The following is a 22,184-nucleotide window of genomic DNA, read 5'->3' as shown; positions in this document are numbered from 1 at the left end:
TTAATTATTTGGTCTGATTTTTTTCTATATTTTCTTTCACGTCCTGTTGTGTTTTGTTTACTTTTAAATTTTTAATAACATTATAACTACTCAGTCTTTCTCAGGTTTAATTATAAATTACATTAACTACGGTTCTGTTAGCTATATCTGGCTCCAGCTACATTTAAAAACTTAATTCTTTTGATAATTTTAATTTTTGATTTAATATACATCAAAATTGAAGTATGTTTGGTCATAGATCATTGCCTTTTGCAAATCTAGTAATTAAAACATCTGAAGTTCAAACCAGTCAACCGACAACTGTCATTATTTGACGTTTGTCAAAATGATATATGTGTGTTCAATGCTGTTGCAGTGTTTCACAAAATTATAAAATATTTACAATTATTCAATCACAAAAAATAAAACAAAGAAAATAATGAGATACATTTAACGTTCTAAATAGTATTTATGTGAAACAAATTAGTGCCTCGAGCGTCGTGCCTTACACACAATACGAAAAGTTAATTTGTTTATATGTTATGAAAGTCAAATTATAATTTACAATGTACACTTCGTTTCAAAGATTGACTATTTTAATATTGACACTGTATACAGTCAAAGCTGAAATTGGAGACGTTGACTTAAATGAATTGTCGGAACAGCAGAATTCAGTGAAAATAAACAAATGTTGCGAACCTAACGAGCTTATGGTCGACTCTATATGCAGATTAGCTGAACAATATAATCAAAGTAAGTACATTTATCAACATCAGAACATAACCTCTTTATATGTGAAACTTTTCAAAGCTTATTGATTGTAATATACAATGAAATAATAATTTTTGTAGGTGTATGGGAACCAGAATTTAAAACCGAAGATGGCAAAAATACTTCAGTAAAATATTATCGTTATATTAATGGTGTACCAAATTGTGCAACAACGCAACAAAGGCCTATATTTGATTTAGGAAAGTCTGAAGACAAGTGAGTATGCAAGAATGTATTCCACATTCAAAATAAATACCTTTACCTACCGTTCTACATACCAAGTTTGAAAAACACTATTTCGTCAGATAATATTTTGGCTTGATAATGATTTAGTTAATTGTCTTATTAAAACCTTTGAGAGTTTCTTTTGCCAGTAACAATGGACCCGAGAATACTTGGGTCTCGGTGGTAGCTATTACTTATTCAATGAGTAAGTTTCATGCTATTTTATTGAATATAGAAAATTTGCTTTTATTTAACATAGTAACATAATAATGTGTTAACATGTACAGAATAACCTACTAGCTGGAATAAAAACTGGTAATAACATAGAAACTTTCACATTCCAGGTTGAATTTGTTATCAGATGGACATCTGCAGCACTTAATTCATCATGAACATAGCTCAGATCATATAAAGGATGACCCACTAATAACGAACACATACAGCATCCATGAATCCATTGTGATACCTCAAGAAAAGGAGCCCTCATTCTATATTCATAACCAAGACAAATATTGTTTAGATAAAGTGAGTAGTTATCCATAAATAAGACATATCAGAAGTCAACACTATAAACAATTAAACATAAAAGTAACTAGATCATAATGTGAATTCTATTGAATCCAGAATCCAGTGAGAAACTCAGTAGTTATTCCTTTATAAAAATGGTAGAGCTTTGTTATTTATAATTAAATTTCTGCGAATCCTGCCTGAAAATCGTCCAATTCTATTTGCTTTGCCTCTCTCGTGTGATTATAAAATGTAGAGGTGATTATAAAGTTGGAAATTTGTAAACAACTCAAGCATTGCTATGTTTAACCTCTAATGTTTTAGTTTTCTTGTAAAATTTTGACTATATTGAAATTGTAAAACGGATTTTATGCATTAATGATAAAAAACAGAATCTTTGATGTGCAATATATTAAATACTCCAATATAACATTACCAAGTAATAACAATGAATATTGTGTGATTTGCATAAAAAGCAATATTGTTAGTCAAATCAAAATAAATAAAATTTGTCATGCATGTTTCCTTATATACTTTCAGATACTTATATCAAGTTCAAATGCAACTGGACTATATGCATTAGTATGTGTCCCAGAAGTTATAATAAATTGGAAAGATACAAGTTTTCTCATGAAGAAAATATTGAATCCTCTGTTTCACGCTATCTCTATGATATTATTTCTAATAGTTGCCATTATATACTTTGTGTTACCAACATTACGTGATTTAGCTGGCAACATAATAACAACTATTAATATCTGTTTAATAGTCAGTCAAGCAGCTGACTTAGTAAGGATATTTACCGAGTACAGTAATCATATAAGCTTTATGGTTACAGGTTAGTAAACTTTTGTGTAATTCATATTATAGTTATTATCTTTATAATAAAAATAATATTTAAAAGAATCCTACTACTCCTTCTGTATTTTATGTAACTTTTACATTCGAATATATGTTTAATAAATAAAATATATTTTGAATTTCAAATCAAAACTTAGTTTTCTAAACAAATTTTTATCAATTATTATATATATATATATATATATTTTATTTCAGATGTAATATTGTACATGAGTCTCCTGGGTGCATTCTTTTGGCTTAACAGTTTCGGTTTCTACATCTGGAAGACATTCAAGTAAATATATTAAGCATGTTTAACTAATACATATTTTGCTCAAAGGATAATGTTTCTATGGATTGTCTTGTAGATCCCGAAATGTCTTCTTAAGAGTAACGGATGTTCGTAAATATTGCTACTACTCAAGTGTAGTTTGGTCATGTGTTGGTCTAATGGCTGCTATGGCTATATGCGCACACTATCTACTTGATACTGGCATAGATCCATATAAGAAGATGCGACTTTCAACAACAATATTTATTGAGGATGTTGAACAAGAAACAATAGGTAAAGTTTCATATTTATTCATTTGTTTTATTTTATTTTTAGTGCGAAAACTTTCTTTGTAAGGGTAAGTTAAGTTAATAATCATTAAAAATAATATATGATCTGACAACAATCCTAAATATATATTTTAATTATACATTTTAGGATGGCTGGGAATAGCTGTATTTTTCACCCCCATCGCTTTTACCATATTATTTAATCTATTCTTTTACATAACAACTATAAAAGTTATCAAAAGAATAAATATATATGGAAGGATTCATTACAAGCTCAAAGGATGGTGAGTTTAATATTAACTAGTTGTTACGGTTCAGTTAATATATTCAAGAAACGAATCTCCTGAAAACGGGTAGGATTTTCCAACAAATTATGTTTAGAGGTCACATTTATGTGTCATATAAACATATAGGAACAACTATATTGGTTCGTTACTCATAATTAAAAACCGATAGGTTACTGATGAATGATAAAGATTCATAAAATATTAAAGAGGCATGAAATAAAAATAACCTTAAACAAAAATAATAATTTTATGATAAAAAGGATACCTAAAATCAATCCAAATTATTAATTTTTCTTTTCAGTTTCGACTTATTTGTGCAACTATTCATAATAATGACAATGGCATGGATTTTCCTACTGCTGTCTTGGCTGAACTTTGATGGTTTGTTATACGCACATATAGTCGTAAATTTACTGCAAGCAATATTGATATTCTATGTGTGTATAGTGAGACAATCGCATGTCATGTTTCTGCTACGAAAGAGTTGTTGTTATGCAGAACCTATACCCACTGGGGAGTGGGGAGATGAGATGACTCATATGAATGGTGGTAATTATTGATTAAATGTTTATATATATAACACCAATAATCCAAATGAGACAAAAATCAAAAATATTATTAAGTAATTCTACCAAGTTATAAAGTTCACTATGAAATCAGCACCAAAAACCAAGTTAAACTATTAAAAAGATAATGTATTGTAAATATTTTGTTAAAAAAGTCTCAGAGATAACACAAAACAAAAATCCGTATAATTCTCTCACACCTTGTGACTTAACAAAATACATACATACACATATAGTATATTTATTCACTTATATTTACTGAAATTTTGAGCAGTGTGTCCATAGCTAGTGCCTTAGAATAAGACAAACAGTATTTTGCAAAGCAATATTTTTTTGTAAAGTATTATCGGTGCTGGTGATTATTGATTATCACTAGGCTTTTGATATATGTTTTATACATTAGGTCTGAAATTATCTCATTATGTCTGTTTTTTTTACTTTTAGTAAAATGCGAAATAATCGAATATAATGTAATATTTTGACTGATTTACACATTAATTGAGATTTTACAATAATGACACGAGTGCTTGTAAAGTATACATTTTACACACATTCGCGAATTCCCTAAAACCAGTACTTTGCAGTGTTTAAAGTATCGATTTTTATGTATGGAAGCCATATAATGTACCAAATTTTTGTTGTATAAGTTTATAATTTTTATATCAATGTTTTTCTTTCACATTGCTTCTGATATTTATAAATAAAAATAATTCACTTATGTCCTCAAACTAATATACACTGTTTGTATACAAATTTGTAATTTTGAAATAATTTCAAGTAGCTCATTTAAGATACTTAATTAGGTTTTAATCGGACCAAAAGTTTTTTTTTAAGTAACAATTGTTAATTGTGTTATATTATATTATAAGCATACTTTATTCTTTTGTATTTCAATATTACTGACTTTTTTGTATATTGTTCTCTTTTAAATTTCCTTTATTGAAATTACACAAAAATGTTAAGACTGCATTTTTATATAAATTATTATCCGTCCTGAATTTTACTAAAATATGTAAACGAGTGTAGGTATGATAACGCGTATAGCGTTTTGCGTATATTGTGCAGCTTTTTTAATCGAATTTACGTACAGCTCTCTAGCACTATAATTGCTTAAATAAAATTGCATAAGTCAAATTTTATAGTAAGCATATTGGTATATGGTGTTAACACTAACATGACTTGGAAATTTTTAACTATTTTGACTTATGCGATTTAAAAATGTACACAAATTTTTACTTTAAACTAGCAACTTTTAGATATATGTATTAACTTTATTCATTTTATTGAAATAAAGCTGTGCTAGACATACTTGTGTTTTAATTCTAAGTTTATTTGTTTTTTTAATAATATTTAATTTTAACCTATTAAAATGAAAGAAATAATTATTTATTAATATGAAATGCTTGTTTATATAAAAATTTTAGTGATTCTATTTTTACTTAGAAATCAAATGTAGATATCATTTTACTTAGAATTTACCCTTAACATTCCTAAGAAATGAAGATAAATTAATATAGCAATAAATTATGTCTCTTGTGCCTGTAGTTACACAGGCAGTGGTAGAATATGTTATGAGTGGGTGGTACATACTCAGAGGGGTAAGTAACCATCTGGTTATGTACCCAGTTTAGGTAATCGAATGTAGGTAAAATTCGTTTAAAAATTATTACTATTTTATTTGAGTAAAAATATAAGTTAACAGTAATATCATATGTTTTTTCAGTAACTATAATCGCGGTTTAATTACCACGAGCCCAATCAGTGATGAGTATTAAATTATGACAAATAATCGCTTTTCTCTAGATCACTTTTCAAATGATATGACATTTATAAATTTACGAAATAATAATGCGACAAAATTATTAATAAAATAAGTAAACCTAAAACTTTTCTCTTTGTAAAGTGTGTTAAAAAAGGTTAGCAATTTTTTATCCTGAAAAATTTGTTTAGTTTTAGTTGGTCATAATACATGTACTTAACAAATTATATTGCTTTTAACTTTCCGAGTAAAGATTAATATATTTAACTTTCAGTGTTTTTTGTTACCGAAATGAGCTTAAAAAATATTATCACCAATAATGAGAACACATTTTTACAAGTGTTTAAAACTATTTTAAAATCGTTAGTCATAAGGATGCCGCTTTTCTTTATAATAAAACTTATTTATAGCTTATAGAAAAACATACCTGAGCGAAGAGTTGGCCCTCGGGTCTCCGCGCGAGGGGGGCCAGCTGGCATCGCACCACGAGGTGACAGTCATCCATCACTGTGTTGAAGAACCTCCTAGTGGGTAGCAGTGCTTCCAGGTCAATCATCAGCTCCAAGAAGCGCTCGCAATATCTACAAGAAAATTAAATTATTCCTATAATAAAATTGGACTATTCTAAAAATAGAAGAAATGTGTCTACTAGTAAAAGTAGCTGAAGACCTGCTATGCTATATACCAGTGATTCAATGTTATATTACTGCATTGTAGTATGGAGGAAGAGTATACTAGTGTAATTATAGCGAGAACGCATTAATCCTCAGGCTTAGCTGCATTTCGACAATCGATATCTTTACATTTAATTCAACACTAACGTGACGAATGAAGAGTACTTTTGTGAGCTGTTAAATAAAGAATATTTTGATTTTGAACATCTGAGTAATCTCTAATGAATATGTGAAATAAATGTATGATTACAAATATAATATGTTAAGTTTTACTACATGATACTTATTGGTAACACAATATAAAAAGCATTTAGAGTTTATTTCACTATGCTGCCGCAATATAGACATCCGGCAGATTATCAAACAGCACTTCAAGGTTACCTAATGATATTTTCCTTCACACCTGAGTTACACCAATTATTTTATAGGGTATTGATTTAATAATTTAGTATCAAGATTCTTACCTGATAGCATGAACATCAGCATCGCCTGTCTCGGGTATACTCTCCAGAATCCTGGTAAACTTAATCAACAGTCGCTGTAAGTAGTGCCTTTCCCAGTTTAATTTATCTAACAGCTCCGGTTTATCTTTCTTTTGTATCGCTCGCCAATATTTACGCCATTTGGGCACAGCTTTAAATTCTTGATTTCTTCTTCCTAAAATGAAATAAAATGGATTAAGTACAACTTAATATTATTTATTTTCTTGTATTAATATAATTTCTCTTAGTAATATTATTTTAGTACATTACTATATGTATGAAATATTTTATTGCTAGAAGTGTTAGTATTGTATGTTTATTTATCCAATGCATAATCTCAAATTTGAAAGAGTTCTAAGAACATACTTATGTTTTCGAATAAATCATATGTTTGCGACTACTAGACATTGCACAAATATAGGTAAGATTACCTTACTTAATTTAGATTTTCAAGTTTGAGAATATCAATAAATATTTCTGTCAATTCCAATAAGCATTTAAGTTATCTACTTTTATTAATTTAAGTTTAATATTGTCCTAGCTTGAATGTTTTTTTGAAAACAAGCCTATTCGTCACTTAGCAATAAAATTAATTATTTATGGAACTGACCTTCTTGTAAACTGATCCACATGCTAAGCGACACGAGCCTCTTGACTTGGTCACGGCACAATTGCACTTCCATACTGCCGAAGCAGTGATTCAAGAACAGTAACAATGCAGTCTGTTCACGCATATTACTGGCCTCTTCTTTGATACTCGCTCTTAAAACTTGCTCGAAAAATCCTGGAAAGTGGTCTGGCTTTTTGAGGAATGCCTGAAATTTAATTATTACATAATATAGCATAATTCCAATAAAGTTAACTCAGCTGTCAGGATTAATAATTTATAAAAAGCATATTTTACGTGAAATCTATTTTTATAGATTTTCTAAGCAAATCGTTTTTATGACGAAATTCCTTTCTCAATTTAAAGCTTAATTGAAACCAATTTACTTCCTTAAGTAGTATATACGAAAAAAAATACAGATATTATTAATAGTATTCTGATTATAAGAACAAGGTTTTATGTTACTAGATAGATAAAATAAGGCATCATATTCCTCCTATAGGAACATAAACTAGAAACAGTACTAAAAATATATTAAATTAAGTTTACAAACACAGCCTTAATATCCAATTTTTGTAGGGCATTTTATAACTGTTTAAAATTAAACATTTAATAATATAACTGATTAGTTGATAAGAGTAAACTACTGAATAATGAATTGTATCTAACCTGCCAAGCCGGCACTCTTTCACGAAATTTCTCATTAATCATAACAATGATAGACATCATATGTGAGTGAGAGGCTTTCCCGGACTCATAGTGCGGCCACAAGTAATTTTCTAAGTACTGGGAAAACTCTAGCATCATTATACGTCGTACTGCAAAACTGGAAAAGAAATAAATAATTAATTAATATATATACAATAATATAATTTATGTGCCCTTTCACATCTTAAAGCAGTTATCATCATCATCACCAATCACAGTGAAATAATCATAACATAGTAGCTCCCAAGGTTGGTGGGACTTTGGCGATGTAAATGACTAAGTGCTGTCGGGTGGCTCATTTGCTAGTGTAGGTGGACTTGCAAATGAGCCAACCAACATCAGTTAGCTACTAGTTCAACATAATGACATTTACCTAAATAAAGATTATACCAAGAAAAATATATGAACAATAATAAATAAATATAAATAAATATTGGACAACATCACATACATTACTCTGATCCCAATGTAAGTAGCTAAAGCACTTGTGTTATGGAAAATCAGAAGTAACGACGGTACCACATACACCCAGACCCAAGACAACATAGAAAACTAATGAACTTTTTCTACATCGACTCGGCCGGGAATCGAACCCAGGACCTCGGAGTGGCGTACCCATGAAAACCGGTGTACACACTACTCGACCACGGAGGTCGTCAATGTTTATTGCTTTGTATAAATGATGAATGTTATTAATTTATGAGGTTTTATTAATTATTATATTAATTGACTTTGAATTTTCCTCATTTTTCTATGTAACAAGATATAATTAGAAAATTTTCAAAATAAACAAATTCAATAATAATAAAAGTTAGACAAAAAGAAGTAGAATAATCTTCTATACTGTCTGAAATGAAATAATAATTATTAATCATAATATTCATTGATGAGAAATAATAATAAATATATTTAGAATTAAATATTATAAATGTAGTGTAAATAAAGTAACATTTTATTGTAATTAATATTAATAAAAAAAGTCACATCCAACCATTCAACCAACCAACCAAATTTAATTATTAATATTAAAAATTATTAAACATATACATTTTATAAAATTTAAATTAATTATTAATTTTATTTTATATATCATATACTAAATATAAAATATATTTTTTTAAACTCCAACTTTTGCTCAAGGAGTAATGATCATCACCCATGGCTATTAAAACTGGCAAAATTTAAAAAATAAATGAGGTCAGTGCACCCAATCTATTAGGCCAATGACCCTGAAACAGTCACTTATTCAATTCAATAAGGCCTAGACATAAAAATTTATAACACAATTAATATTTACAGTAAAATAATATTTACCTAGAGCCCAATATTTCTGCTTGGTATATAGATTCCACAATAGCATCATCGTAAGGTAAGTGATCATCCTTAGTTTGTGGTGACCAGTACTGATTTGCGAGCTGTAAACATTATAACAACCATATTGATTTTAAATTCAATGAGGAGTGTCACATAGATTTGTTTGTGTAAAGACCAGTGGGCTCCCTTGTTGTTATAAAAGGAAGCCTACATGATATATTTAAATAATTATCTTAAATATTTACAATAATTAACATACTAATATAAAAATATCAGTCTAATTTATATTTACTTATGCTGTACCAAGGTTTAAGGATGCCTTTTAAGTTTTATTTGTTGAGTATTTGCTAATGATTAAAAAATGTATATTTGTAGCAAGAAAATATTTATGTTTCACCTAATTTAAACTTATTGTTATTCCATTTTTAATAAGAGCTTAGACAATTTCCAATTTCATAATTTATTTTATTGATTGATTGGTATTCACTAACTTTATAATATAATGTGCATTTTTCTTTTCTTTTAAATGGAAATAAAAGTAAACTAAAAATCTTAATTGTACTTGTTATAAAGACAGTCTCTGGTTATTTATTACTATTTACTAAAAACATTTTTGCAGATTATTTTTGGTGTTTTTTTATCATGTCACAGATAGATATTTGAGGATATGCATTAATATAATTTTTATATTTTTTTCATATTATTCCATATTAACCTACACTATAAATGAGGAAGTATAAAAACTAAAATAACCCTCTAATATTATTGCTTTTTAAAAGATCAATAATTCTGTATTTTGATTGTAATATGTAATTAAAATGTTTATTTTATTATTTTGCAATAATAATAAATATTACAGAATTGTAAAATATGTCGAAACCTAAATAACAACCTCAAAATGCTTTACTTGAATATATACAAAATACTCAATAGTTTTCATTTGTATTTGTTAATTATATGCAAACTAGAAGATACTTTAAGAATATTATTAGTGATATTTAAAACTAAACTGAAATGGAAACATTTAAATAATTTATGCCGCAAATATAACCTTCCTAGCTATACTAACCAGAGTTATTCTATCGGCGTTAATTTGAGAGAGTGTAGGTAAAGGTATTTTCGGTTTATCCGGGGAAGGTTGTACGTCTACTTTCATTTTGATTTATTCTGAACTACTACTTTATGAAAATAACACCAAAACTTATGGGCAAGAAGTTTTCGTTTATCAACAATGTTTATATGTCAAACGAAATGATGTCAATGTCATAAGTCATAACTAACTTGTAAGGGAAATACGAATGCGTTCTAAAATAGTACGTAATAAATCCTTAAAAAAAGAAAATTGTATTGTAAATTCCTACATACAGTATATTTATATGCATATGTAAAATTTAACTATTTTAAACTTTTAATAATACCAATCTTTCGTATACATACATTGATATAATTTATAGGTTTACCATGATTGATTAGGTACCTTATTAAATGCAATTGTTATTGTGTAAAATAATTTAAGTTGTCTAAGCTTCTACCCAATTACAATTTTATATGAATAAAATAATATTTTATGAAACATATTTTGTTTCAGGCATACAAAACAATGTTCGACCCATCTGATTTTCCTTACAAAGAGTTGACTGAATCTATAAGTGAGCATTACAGCGCAGATGATCTTATTTTTAACAGTGACGCTGTGGTCACTGATTCTGTATTAAATGATAAAGATCTTGTAAAAGTTACAGAAGAAATTATTTCAACAGTAGAAAATCATTTATCATTTAATTCTAATAATTCTGGCCGGTTTTTTAATGTTGATAACACTTCCATTTTGGACATAGAACAAAACTCAGAATTATACGTTGTGCAATCAGATAATTCATACAACTATGAGCCTATATTACTAGACGATAATATAGTCAACCAATTTTTACTTCCTGTTCAAGCATCTTCAGATAAAAACAAGGTTAAAATATATATAAGCGAATACTTGTAAAATTGTGTGTTTAATAATAATTACGAGTGTATGTGGATATATTTAAATTTCGAATATTAATTTATAAAATATTTTTAATTTAATTATAACATTAAAAATACAATACACTGTATTTCCTTACAGTGGCCACATTTTTTCACAATGTTTTTTCAGTCTTAAGCAATTTTTTTATTTTACTAATGTATGTAAAATTTTTTACTGGCTTTTCTCAGTCGTATTTTAGTTAGAACATTTGAAGACTGTACATTTAATTAATCTTATAAAATTACGATACTAAGATATTCGATAAAAGAGTGCTTACATGACACTTATTTAATCAGATTTATTAATCTAGTTAGTTATATATAAATTGAGTACTTCATGTGTATCTGGAAACTACAAGAATTATCAAAAAGAGCTTAAAGGCCCTCAGGACTATATTCGATAAAAGCTAACGCTGCTTCATTAAATTTTCAAAAAATAACTAATATATAACTAGATATATATACAAAAAACAGGCCTCAAGATCCTTATTTGGACTTAGGATTTGTGAGTCGGTCGTCATCATCCGCTTGGAAAATTCATCCTGTATAATATATCTTATTATTGATATGCATATATTAAAACTTTAAAATTTTCAGGCTGCAGAAAATATAGATCCCGATATATTAGCGTTACATTCGTGCGTTATATGCCACGAAATATTCACTACCGATACGGATTTACTTGATCACACAATTTCTACACACACTTCCGATCACCCATTGGAGCACGAAACGAGTCCTTTATTGCCTTCTGCTATCAATAATACTTTGGAAGGTGAAGACACGCTTTGTATCTAGTCTTAGAAAACCTATAGTAGGTACTTATATTCCAAAAGCAGTAGATAGAGATAGTGTTCATATTTATCTTTAAACGTTACAAATAAAAACACTAAGAGAACGCGAGTCAGATATACACATAGGCTTTTTCAAAAGCAAATAGGCATTTAAATTTATTAATAATTCTGTAAGGTTATGTCTATGTACGTTGTATATTTTGATTACGTATTATCAAGAAAATTGGTACTTGGTATTGATTTTAAAATGATTATTAAAATATTTTTAAATTATATGTCAATTATAAGACATAAATATTAATATAAAGGTTCAATAGACATTTTCCTATAATTAATTATAGTTGTTATGGTGTAATCGATCCTGATACCTAGGTCAAGCTGACAAATGGTTACAAGTCGAAGTATCTTAATAAATGCTTTCCATAAAAGAGTACCTTTAACGTGCAACGCAAGTTCTCAAATGAATTTCTTTCATTTTTAGAGAGTCTAGACTTCCTAGTCATATCCTTAATTAGTTACTTCTTGCAAATGTGATCCCTCACATATCCGCCCACTAATTTTACATTTTCTTCTAGAACCTTCTAAATTCATACCGAACACTTCTTGTAATATCGATTAAATTAAAGTTTATTATTAAAAACCTCTTTTTTAATTATTAAGTTACAATGTCGTATATGATGCTAATTGAATTCTCGTAAAAGATATCTAATTAATTAAAATTGTACGTCTCACTAAATAATTTGCTTTACACGTATATTTTGTATTTCCTATTCTTTCTAAAGCATATTCTTCCTAAACATAGTTCAGCAATGCAATTAGGTCGAATGCCTTGATTTTCTCTTATTTTTGGTACGAAACGCCTGACTACGAACGACGGACCAACGACAAAAGGACGAACATTGCATTGCACTGTGCACTTTATAAAATAGGTCAGCAAATTGCATGTACTACTAAACGTGGACACTTATTACTATTTAAAGAAAAAGTGAATATAATATAGCGTGCGTTTTTCAAAAATAGAATCAATTTTTTTAATTTTGGATTTATTTTTTTATTCATAATAATATAGTTGTTTTTACTACAGAACCAAATATCAGTTCCGAGTGCGATTGGCTGGTGTGCGGTGTGTGCGAGCGAGTGCTGTCGACCGCGCTTGAATCCGAACCCCGCGGTGAGTAATCATTAGCCCGCTATTGACATACATACCCACTGTTCTTCCCTGGAAAATGCCAGCTAAAAGATACGGCAAAACTTAATTAGGATGAATGTTAAAAACTACAATGTAGTGGACGTCATAATATCACGATAGAATAGGTATTGTTTTCAGTAAGAGTATATTTGTGGCTTTTCAAATATCAAGTGCCAGTACGTTAAGTGGTGTATGTGTGAATGAATAGGTACATTGAAGAGCGCTTGACTCAGATCCTTGAGGTGACGCTAACCGATAAATCTTTAAAGAGCATTTTGAGCTGCTTAAAATGACGAATGTTCAAGTTACTCTAAATGAATAAGTAAACATTATTATTGGACGTAATATCTTTTTATCTGTAAATAATTTATATTTATAATAGTCAAAGAGAGAGAGAGTTGGACAGAGGATAGACTATGTAGATATTAACATTCTTAAACGAAGACAGCATAGCATAGCATGAGCCGAGATGGCCCAATGGTTAGAACGCGTGCATCTTAACCGATGATTGCGGGTTCAAACCCAGACAAGCACCACTGAATTTTCATGTGCTTAATTTGTGTTTATAATTCATCTCGTGCTCGGTGGCGAAGGAAAATATCGTGAGGAAACCGGCATGTGTCTAATTTCAACGAAATTCTGCCATGTGAATTCATCAACCCGCATTGGAGCAGTGCGATGGAATATGCTCCAAACGAAAAGGAGAAGTCCTCTAAAGGGAGAGGAGGCCTTAGCCCAGCAGTGGGAAATTTACAGGCTGTTAATGTATGTAATGTAAAACGAAGATAGCGGCTTCAAATACGTACAAGAACCATTTAGTTTTCACGTGTGATCTGCGGTGAAGGAAAATATCGAGAGAAATCCTTATGCAGGATTTCTCTCGATATTGGTACCCTATCTAATGTGTATCAACCAACGCATCCTCGTGTACCAAGTGGAATAAACGTGTAAGCACGTAATCTTTGCTCAGCAGTAGACTATTTTTGGGTTGCTTGTCTATAAAGATATAATCTTGTTTTAGAGCTACTATGTTGCTCGGATATCAGTGGCAAAGGTTCCGTGGGTTCGCGAAGGCTCAGTTCTATGTTCGTGTGCGAATACTGCAGTTACTTGTTCGCAACCGGGGAAGCGTTAGATCGACACCGACTGACATGCTTCGGGCAAGAAGATTTCTACCCGATACAATCAGTGAGAATATTTCTTCTCTTTGACAAGTATTTTGTAAGTCTTTGAAAAAAAATAGTCTGCATTAAAATCATTAATTAATTATTATTACTGAAAAAAAATTAAGCTACATAAGTATTATTATTAGTAAGGTTTAAATTAAACTCTTATTCACTAACTAAATACAATTGTTCAAGAAAATACATGTAATATAGAGTATACTTATTTTCCCTTCTTAATAAGCGTAAAGCTTATCTCTGGAGAGGGTACGAAAATCAAGGGGTCAGGATCGAACCAGTGACTTTTACACGGCAACGCGGCTAGTATACGAAGTTGTTGAGGCTTTCAGTAATTAAAACGATAAAAATAACAATAACTATGCATCATCTAACTGATTCTTAATGATTTAATTTTGTTTTCGATTTCCTTTAACCGCAACGCGAATGAAAACGCGCGGAGTCTATATTAGTATAATACATATATCTTGTGTTTTTTTAATGTTGCCAGGAGGAAACAATTTTAGAAACAAACATATTACCAATTTCCGAAAATTATATATTTTGTAATATTTGCGGCAAGCAATGTGATAACGAGGAACAATTAAAATTTCACGAGATTGAAAGTCACAAGCCAACGACCAGGCAACGCCGTCCGTACAACACTTGCAACAGCAACAAGATGTGGAACTGTGGATCTTGTAATCAACTTTTCGCTACAGCCAGGTGATTATTGAACACATACAACTTAGTGGTCGCAATCATCCGATATTCTACCTCCAAACAGCAATACTAATTATCGTCGTGTTCCGGTTTTAAGGGTGGGTAAGCGTATGGAACTACAGCCACGAGGGACATAACATCTTAGTTCCCAACGTCGGTGGTACATTGACGATATAAGGAATGATTATTGCTACTTAAAGCGTCAATGCTTGTGGGCCACTTTACCATCAGATGACTAATTTGCCAATCTGACTCTCTATTTGAAATAATACAACTAAAATACATACACATCTGTATGTACTCAAATTTCTGCACTGAAACATGAAATGTTAAATACAAGCTTGAAAGTCAATGTTTATTCGATGTTTACTTCTTGAGTGTTCATAATTGTAGGTTTGTAACTGAGTGTGAAGCTTTTACGTATAGGTCAGGATTGTATCTGCGACCATGCGAGTCGCACCATGACATGTGCGCCATGATGTGAGACCATGCAAGACCAATCAATTCCAGTAGCTTTATGTTATTTAATAGCATATTTATGAAGCGTTATTTTTTTTTAATGTTTTGACAACCCGACTTTTTGCCAATAATAGTGATGGGAAGGCTGGTATATTTACGCTCAGAGGACCGGAATTGCAATTCAATAATCTTAACATTATTTCACGCAGTTATGATTTTACAGTAATTAATAACTTTTTTATATTCGTTAATATAAATCGTTACATATAAAAGTGCCAGCTTGTAAAAACTCTAGTGGTAGCCTTCGCCTTCGTAGAGGTCACTTCTCTTCTTGGAGAAGGTTTTGACGCTTCCATACACACTCAGACATATCGAAAACTCAGCTACTAGGACCCACTTCACATGTTCTAGAAAGAAGGCATCTATATAATACATTATATGTATATATAAAATAGTCTGAATATTCATTTAGACATTTTTTAAAACTCTATAATATTTTATAAATTCTGTATAGAGCTTTTATTGTCGCTGATAATTTATTTCGTCTAATCTTGATGGCTTGCACATAGAGAGCTCTATCGTCACAAGCGGGGCGAAGACCGCCCGCCCGGCTCGCCGCTCATGGCGTATGTCTGTGAGGAATGTGACAAGGTTTTGGGGAGCATGTGCGCTTTGCACACACATAAAAAAATGCATAAAGTAACAAAGCCTGTAAGTATTTTTTATTTTTAAAAATCTATCACAGTATTTTCATCTTTACTTTTTGTGATTCACCAAAATAATACTATTTTATTTTCTATCTAGTAGTAAAAAATTACTCATTTTCTGACTTGCTGATTATACACCTGCACATAAAGGTTTTATTGAAATTTGAGAAAAATATGGAATAATAATATTATGCAAATTTTGAAGGGTTACCCATGTAGAGTCTGCGGTCGTCGATTTAACCAGTCCGGCCACTTGGCAATTCATATGCGTATGCACACTGGGGAGCGACCGTATCCTTGCGACCTGTGCTCGAAGGCCTTTAAAGTTAAGGTCAGTGTGTTATAAAATTTTACGAACCATTTATAGAATAAATTATATATAAATTGACAAGGAAGTTCAAAAGACAAAGACAAGCACGACTTTTCCTTCCAATACTCCTGTCTAAATGCACTTTTTTAATTTAAATGTTATTTAGTTTATCTTTTATAATTATCTAGTACTTTAAGATCAAAATGCATCAATGGTTTTAAACTGGTTTTGTTTATGATTTAACTTCCGAATGATGGATTAAATATTATTGGTATTTTTTAGAGATTATATTTAGATATATTATTATTGAGATCGTTTTTAACTATATATATTTAACTTACTTATAAATTAACAATTCAATAATTCGATTAATCTTACTTGTGTGATAGCCATAATATTTATACAATCAAAGAAACTGAACATCTGCGCAGTGCATATTGTAAAGCACAAGTGTAAAGGCAAACACAGGTGCACTCTCTATTCCGTTATAGTATTATCACTAGTCAGCAAAACAACGGATATATGGGCTTTTCTAACTCCAAGCTGCTACTATTCATTTCTTCATACAAAAACCCTATAACTTTTACTTTGATTCGACCCGGGATTTGAATCCGTTACCCCGATGTTTGTCAGTAAACTTAACCGTCAAGACAGATTCGAAGAATATTTTGACTTTCAGACTTGAACTATTAACATCTATTCGTATTGAATGATATTTAAAAACAATTGAAAAGTATTTTATATGAAACACACGGTTCGGAGATAAAAGTTTCAATGAGTTTTAACTTTTTGGCGGGAATACAGCAGTCTTGTGTTCTCGACACCTTTGGGAACACTGTAAGCTAGAGTTTCAATGTTCTTTACTTGTAACTTTCACAGAACATATTTAATCTAGGAAACTTTTCGCTTATAATATACTTTGTGACTTTAAGTCGAACTGCCTCAAGTGGGACCGCTGTTGTAATAACTTTTTGTGAAGTAGCAAAAAATATCTGACTTCAATTATTTATGTCTATCTTCTAAGTATAATTTATAAAGAAATTTCGTTCGATTAAACGTTTTAGCAAATGAATTTAAATTTATTTAGGGTTAATTTTCAGTGCTTAACAGATTATAAATTTCTAATCATATATTAAGTTTAAAAAAGTATTTTAGGTATATATCTAATGTGTCAAAAAAAGAATAACACAGTAGAACAATATTATTAAGTAAAAACAAAAGAAAAACTAAATCTTGATACATCAGTAACGAAGCTTCGATCGTCATTACAAAAAGTGAACACATTCGCAATAATAACAATCCATAGTTTAAGAAGGTTCCCAGAATTTTTTTCATAGGACACTGTGTGAAGTTGTGTGCGTGGCAGGTGGAGCGCGACGACCATCGGCGGACGCACACCGGCGAACGCCCCTTTGCGTGCGCCGCCTGCCCCAAGACGTTCACTGCCGCTGCACGCTTGCGTGAACACGCGCGCATACACACCGACCAAAGGTTACTGACGATATTCATGCTGGATACTTATCTACATTCTACTGCCCTCGTTTTTGTAAGGAGCCCTGCGTCAGGAAACGCGAGTACCAGAGACAAGAATCGAACCGAACTGGTCTCCCTTTATATCTTGATATTAAACATCTCACCTGCACTACCTTAATGACTTGCGAGTATCAAAGTTTAATAGTGTCAATAAAATATAACAACGGTACAATGACCTGTACTTAACAAACCACCCAGCTCGAGTGGTGAGAGGTGAGGTTGAAAGGTGATAAATAATAAATCATGTATAAAACACATACAATTAATTGATATATAGGTATTTACTTATAGTATTATATACACTTCCGAAGTAAGCTCTCGCGATGAATTATAACGAATACGCTATTTTTTACATTTTGCAATATTTTCCATGTATAATTATCACTCGAAAACTTGCACATTCTAAGTAGTTTACTAAGTACACTACAAACATAAGCAATTGTCAAAATTGCTAATCTGCCTATGGATCTGTCTTACGAAGTGTCTAAGCAATCATCTGTTTTATCAAGACTATTGCGGATTAATCGTACTTGTATATTTAATGTTCTTCTATCTCTTATTTATTTAATGTATCGCTTATTTCTTCTTCTTTCCTGCCACTTTCGTGAACAGGGACGGAAGTGTGTAACAGGAAGCCTCCCAAGCGCGCGCTATTTGATTTAATCAAAGAGCGCGTGATACTAGAGTTGGCTGTCAGACGGTAACAATACGTATTCTAAAAGTATATAATATTAATCTTGCTCGTTACCAAGATGACAAGTCAGATGTTATCTTTACTACTAATGCCATATATATATAATAATTTAAATGCGATTCTGTAATTCTTTACATTTAAGCTCCCCAGTAAGGGAAAATAATAACTAACTTGTAAAAATACCCGCGAACTCGATTTTCTTTTCCTTATTGACTCCATATGTTGACCATAAAAAAGTATCTTTCGTTGGATTTTATCTTAAATAAAGTTGTAAGTATACAAATATTTTTAATTGACTTTGATCTCTACAGTCAAGCGAAATATTTAGAGAATTTTCGCATGGTTTGACAGATAAATGTTGTAAATACAAACTGCCATCCCGATAAATATGTTTAACAATGAGTTGATATTTATCTAAAAAAAAACATTTAGTAGTCATAATTTAGCTGTACACTTTCATAAAGCGTAATTTTACAACATGTTTGTGAATAAACTGAAAATATGTACAAATTCATTACAAATTCTAAATTCACATTGACAAGCTACATAAAAATATTCTCATAAAAAAATAACTTATAACGCTTAGCGTTAAAATAAAATATTACAATTGATAGCGTATTGTTGAAAATTATAATTCATCAATACAAAATACCCTTTGTGTGCTCTCGTTATGTTTCGGACGTCATTCATAGTTAAAACGAAACGCCAACAGATGGCGTTACTATGCAACCAATCTAATCGCTCAAAAATAAACATTACTTAATTTAAAGTCTTTAATTTTAATTACTTATATTTATTGTAAAATAAATAGTAAATACGTTTCGAGAGAATATTGAGTAATTCAACTGTCACATAAAACCATGGATATATGAGTAAAGAAACTGAAATATATAAGATTTATGGAATTTGTTTACGTAATTAAAGTTGATAGTAGATAAACATCAGGAGTCGAGGCCGAGAAGCAGTAAAATCTCTCGCAGCCGAGCAATTTCTTCTGCCGGCTGACCGGTTCATTTAGGTTGAGCACCTCCACGATGACTATGTTAGAATATGTAAAATAACTTAGAACATCTATTTATAAATCCATGAATATTATTCAAAGAGGCTTTAAACCTAGATTTTTAATTTTAAGCAAAATACTTAAACAATAATATATAAACCTGTACGTTTGAATTTGTAAATATTTATTTTTGAGTACATAAATATTTTACCATAATACTTAAGTTTTACAGTTGCTATATTATATCTACATGTATTGTGGGAACATTTTTTTAAATGTCAGTAATATAAAGCGATAGTTTCTTCCACTGGAACTTGACCCTTATTCTCTTCCAGGCCATACAAATGCGATATTTGTGGCGCTGCATTCCGAAGGCCCTACGCTCGTACCGTCCACACTCTAATACATACAGGGGAGAAGCCACACGAGTGTGACGTGTGTGGAACTGCCTTTAGGTATGTTGTATTTTATAATACTCTTTGAATAGAAAAACATATCATCCTTTAAGAACATTAAGTGTTAGAATAGAGTGACACTAATTACTGTAAATCATTTTCTATGTTTATTTGTTTTCTTTTAATTTATCATCTAATTTCGATGGAAAATAAAATGTTAAACTTGTAGTCATCTCCCCCGAACATGATGTCACTAAATATCTTAAATAAAGGGATCAACACTAAAAGGGACCAAAATATATATTTTTTTAATATTTTTTTTGTGAAGGACTTTTCCCGAGGTCCAAATCAGTAATACTGAAAAAAAAAAAGTATCTTAGGTCCTTTTTGCTCTAGCAGCTTTAAATTGCTTTAAAGAATGTTATTAAAGAAATCTAAAAAGCGAATGAGCTTAATATGCAGAATACGTAGATGTGGTACACAAAAATATTACTAAGATTTTCTAGTGTATTTGTGTTAATAACCTCGTACCAGTCGAGAGGACGATAATATCGTGAAGAAATAGAACTAAACAGAACTCACACGGAAGAAATTTCGAAACATTTATATTCTTTAATCAGCAGTTATTTTGTATTCCGGGTTAAACTCCATATTCTTAATATATAACTTTAAACTTTGTTAGGCTCTTACTTTATTAGGCATCAAGTAAAGTATATCTATCTCTTTTTTATCACATTTATTTTAGTCAAAGAACTCGACGTTTATGTCTTGTTTCACTAGAATACATGTACCAAGCATCCAATCACACAAACTATTAACATATAGTTTTTATAACTGTGCCTCTACATTTTGTTCTAAGCGTTCCTAATATGATACTAATTTTATGTTTAAATAATTGAAGTATTTTTCGTTACTATATAGAATAGTGTTCACATTATAAACATATACACTGTCAACAACAATTAGAACTGTTACTAATCGAGTTTTTTTGGTAATATATACTTAGTGGAAGAATACCTAATATCACTTTTAACTTGTTATTTTACTATGGAATTATTTAAATATTTTCATTAGCAAAAATGAAATAATAAAAGCTTTTACTCAATTAACTTTAAAAAAAACTTATTTTTTTTCACGGAACTAGTACCCAACGATAGTAAAAACTTAAGCTCTATAAGACACACGTAAAACTGTTACTATAAAACAGGGTGGGCGATTAATTGAACCGTTGAGTATATTATCATATTTAAGTATCAATAAATATGTGGATTATATATTACCTTCTTTCTCCAATTTGCCTTGACGCAACTGTTCGCGTAAATCTGGACACTACCAACATAGAGTACGTATGTACAATTAGGATGTCTTTTTATAACCATTTTAGTTTCCTCGTCGACTAAAACTAATTTTAGGCAAAAATGTAACATTCCATCGTCATACTATGGTTACTAATCTTTCAAATAAATAGTTCCAAAAAATTATTATAGATGTCGCTAGTTTATCTGTATCTGCTATATTCTTTGTGTAAGTTCGTAAATTTTATTCTACAATATATAAGAACTCTTTTTTCATCAGACGTTCGGGAGATATGTGGAAGCATAAAAGAACACTACACGGCATTCAGGCAAATGGCAGTGATGCAAAATAGATTAAATAAAATATTCTACGATGAAATCTGATCAACTTTATAGAGATTTCCAAACAAGTTTTGTGCAGCCAATGAGGATAATCTGTCAATTTTTTAAATTCTGCAACAGAAGAACTTTAGCATTTCAAATAATTATGGTCAACGACGTATCTTTAATTCTTAGAAGTATCACGGAATGCCATGAGCTACAATTGACAAATGACATCAGAAATGACGTACTATAACCACCATAATGTATGCCTTGTATAAATGTTTGTCATTTTTTTTGTATAATAC

General features: G+C 30.2%; 4 protein-coding genes across 4 annotated transcripts in view; 3 read left to right on the top strand and 1 right to left on the bottom strand.

Annotated features, from left to right (window-relative positions):
- The window catches only part of LOC113399472 (RNA helicase aquarius), a 75,818-nt gene extending 65,292 nt beyond the window's left edge, over nt 1-10,526 (bottom strand). Inside the window, exons 1-6 of the mRNA XM_026638614.2 lie at nt 10,350-10,526; nt 9,281-9,381; nt 7,928-8,084; nt 7,262-7,466; nt 6,634-6,826; nt 5,923-6,076 (exon numbers count right to left, since the gene is read on the bottom strand). Coding sequence (XP_026494399.1) covers nt 5,923-6,076; nt 6,634-6,826; nt 7,262-7,466; nt 7,928-8,084; nt 9,281-9,381; nt 10,350-10,436 — 897 coding nt within the window. The 5' untranslated portion in view covers nt 10,437-10,526. The remainder of the gene's footprint in view (nt 1-5,922; nt 6,077-6,633; nt 6,827-7,261; nt 7,467-7,927; nt 8,085-9,280; nt 9,382-10,349) is intronic.
- The window catches only part of LOC113399382 (uncharacterized protein C14orf119), a 292,988-nt gene that overhangs the window by 52,678 nt on the left and 218,126 nt on the right, over nt 1-22,184 (top strand). The gene's annotated exons all lie outside the window — the stretch shown is intronic.
- LOC113399474 (probable G-protein coupled receptor Mth-like 5) lies at nt 306-4,703 on the top strand. Its single transcript, XM_026638617.2, has 8 exons — nt 306-732; nt 831-966; nt 1,320-1,500; nt 2,023-2,320; nt 2,539-2,617; nt 2,691-2,887; nt 3,032-3,167; nt 3,472-4,703. Exons 1-8 carry the CDS (start codon nt 546-548, stop codon nt 3,728-3,730), a joined length of 1,473 nt encoding a protein of 490 aa, XP_026494402.1. The 5' UTR covers nt 306-545; the 3' UTR covers nt 3,731-4,703.
- On the top strand, nt 10,875-22,175 carry LOC113399473 (zinc finger protein 761-like). Its single transcript, XM_026638615.2, has 10 exons — nt 10,875-11,243; nt 11,894-12,071; nt 13,160-13,261; nt 14,301-14,467; nt 14,951-15,165; nt 16,191-16,332; nt 16,534-16,659; nt 18,005-18,129; nt 20,201-20,320; nt 21,836-22,175. The coding sequence occupies exons 1-10, from the start codon at nt 10,881-10,883 to the stop codon at nt 21,906-21,908; spliced, it is 1,611 nt and encodes a 536-aa protein (XP_026494400.2). The 5' UTR covers nt 10,875-10,880; the 3' UTR covers nt 21,909-22,175.

The sequence above is a fragment of the Vanessa tameamea genome, chromosome 19 (assembly GCF_037043105.1).
Source record: "Vanessa tameamea isolate UH-Manoa-2023 chromosome 19, ilVanTame1 primary haplotype, whole genome shotgun sequence".
Lineage (NCBI taxonomy): Eukaryota > Metazoa > Arthropoda > Insecta > Lepidoptera > Nymphalidae > Vanessa > Vanessa tameamea.
This window is presented reverse-complemented; position numbering and strand designations above follow the sequence as displayed.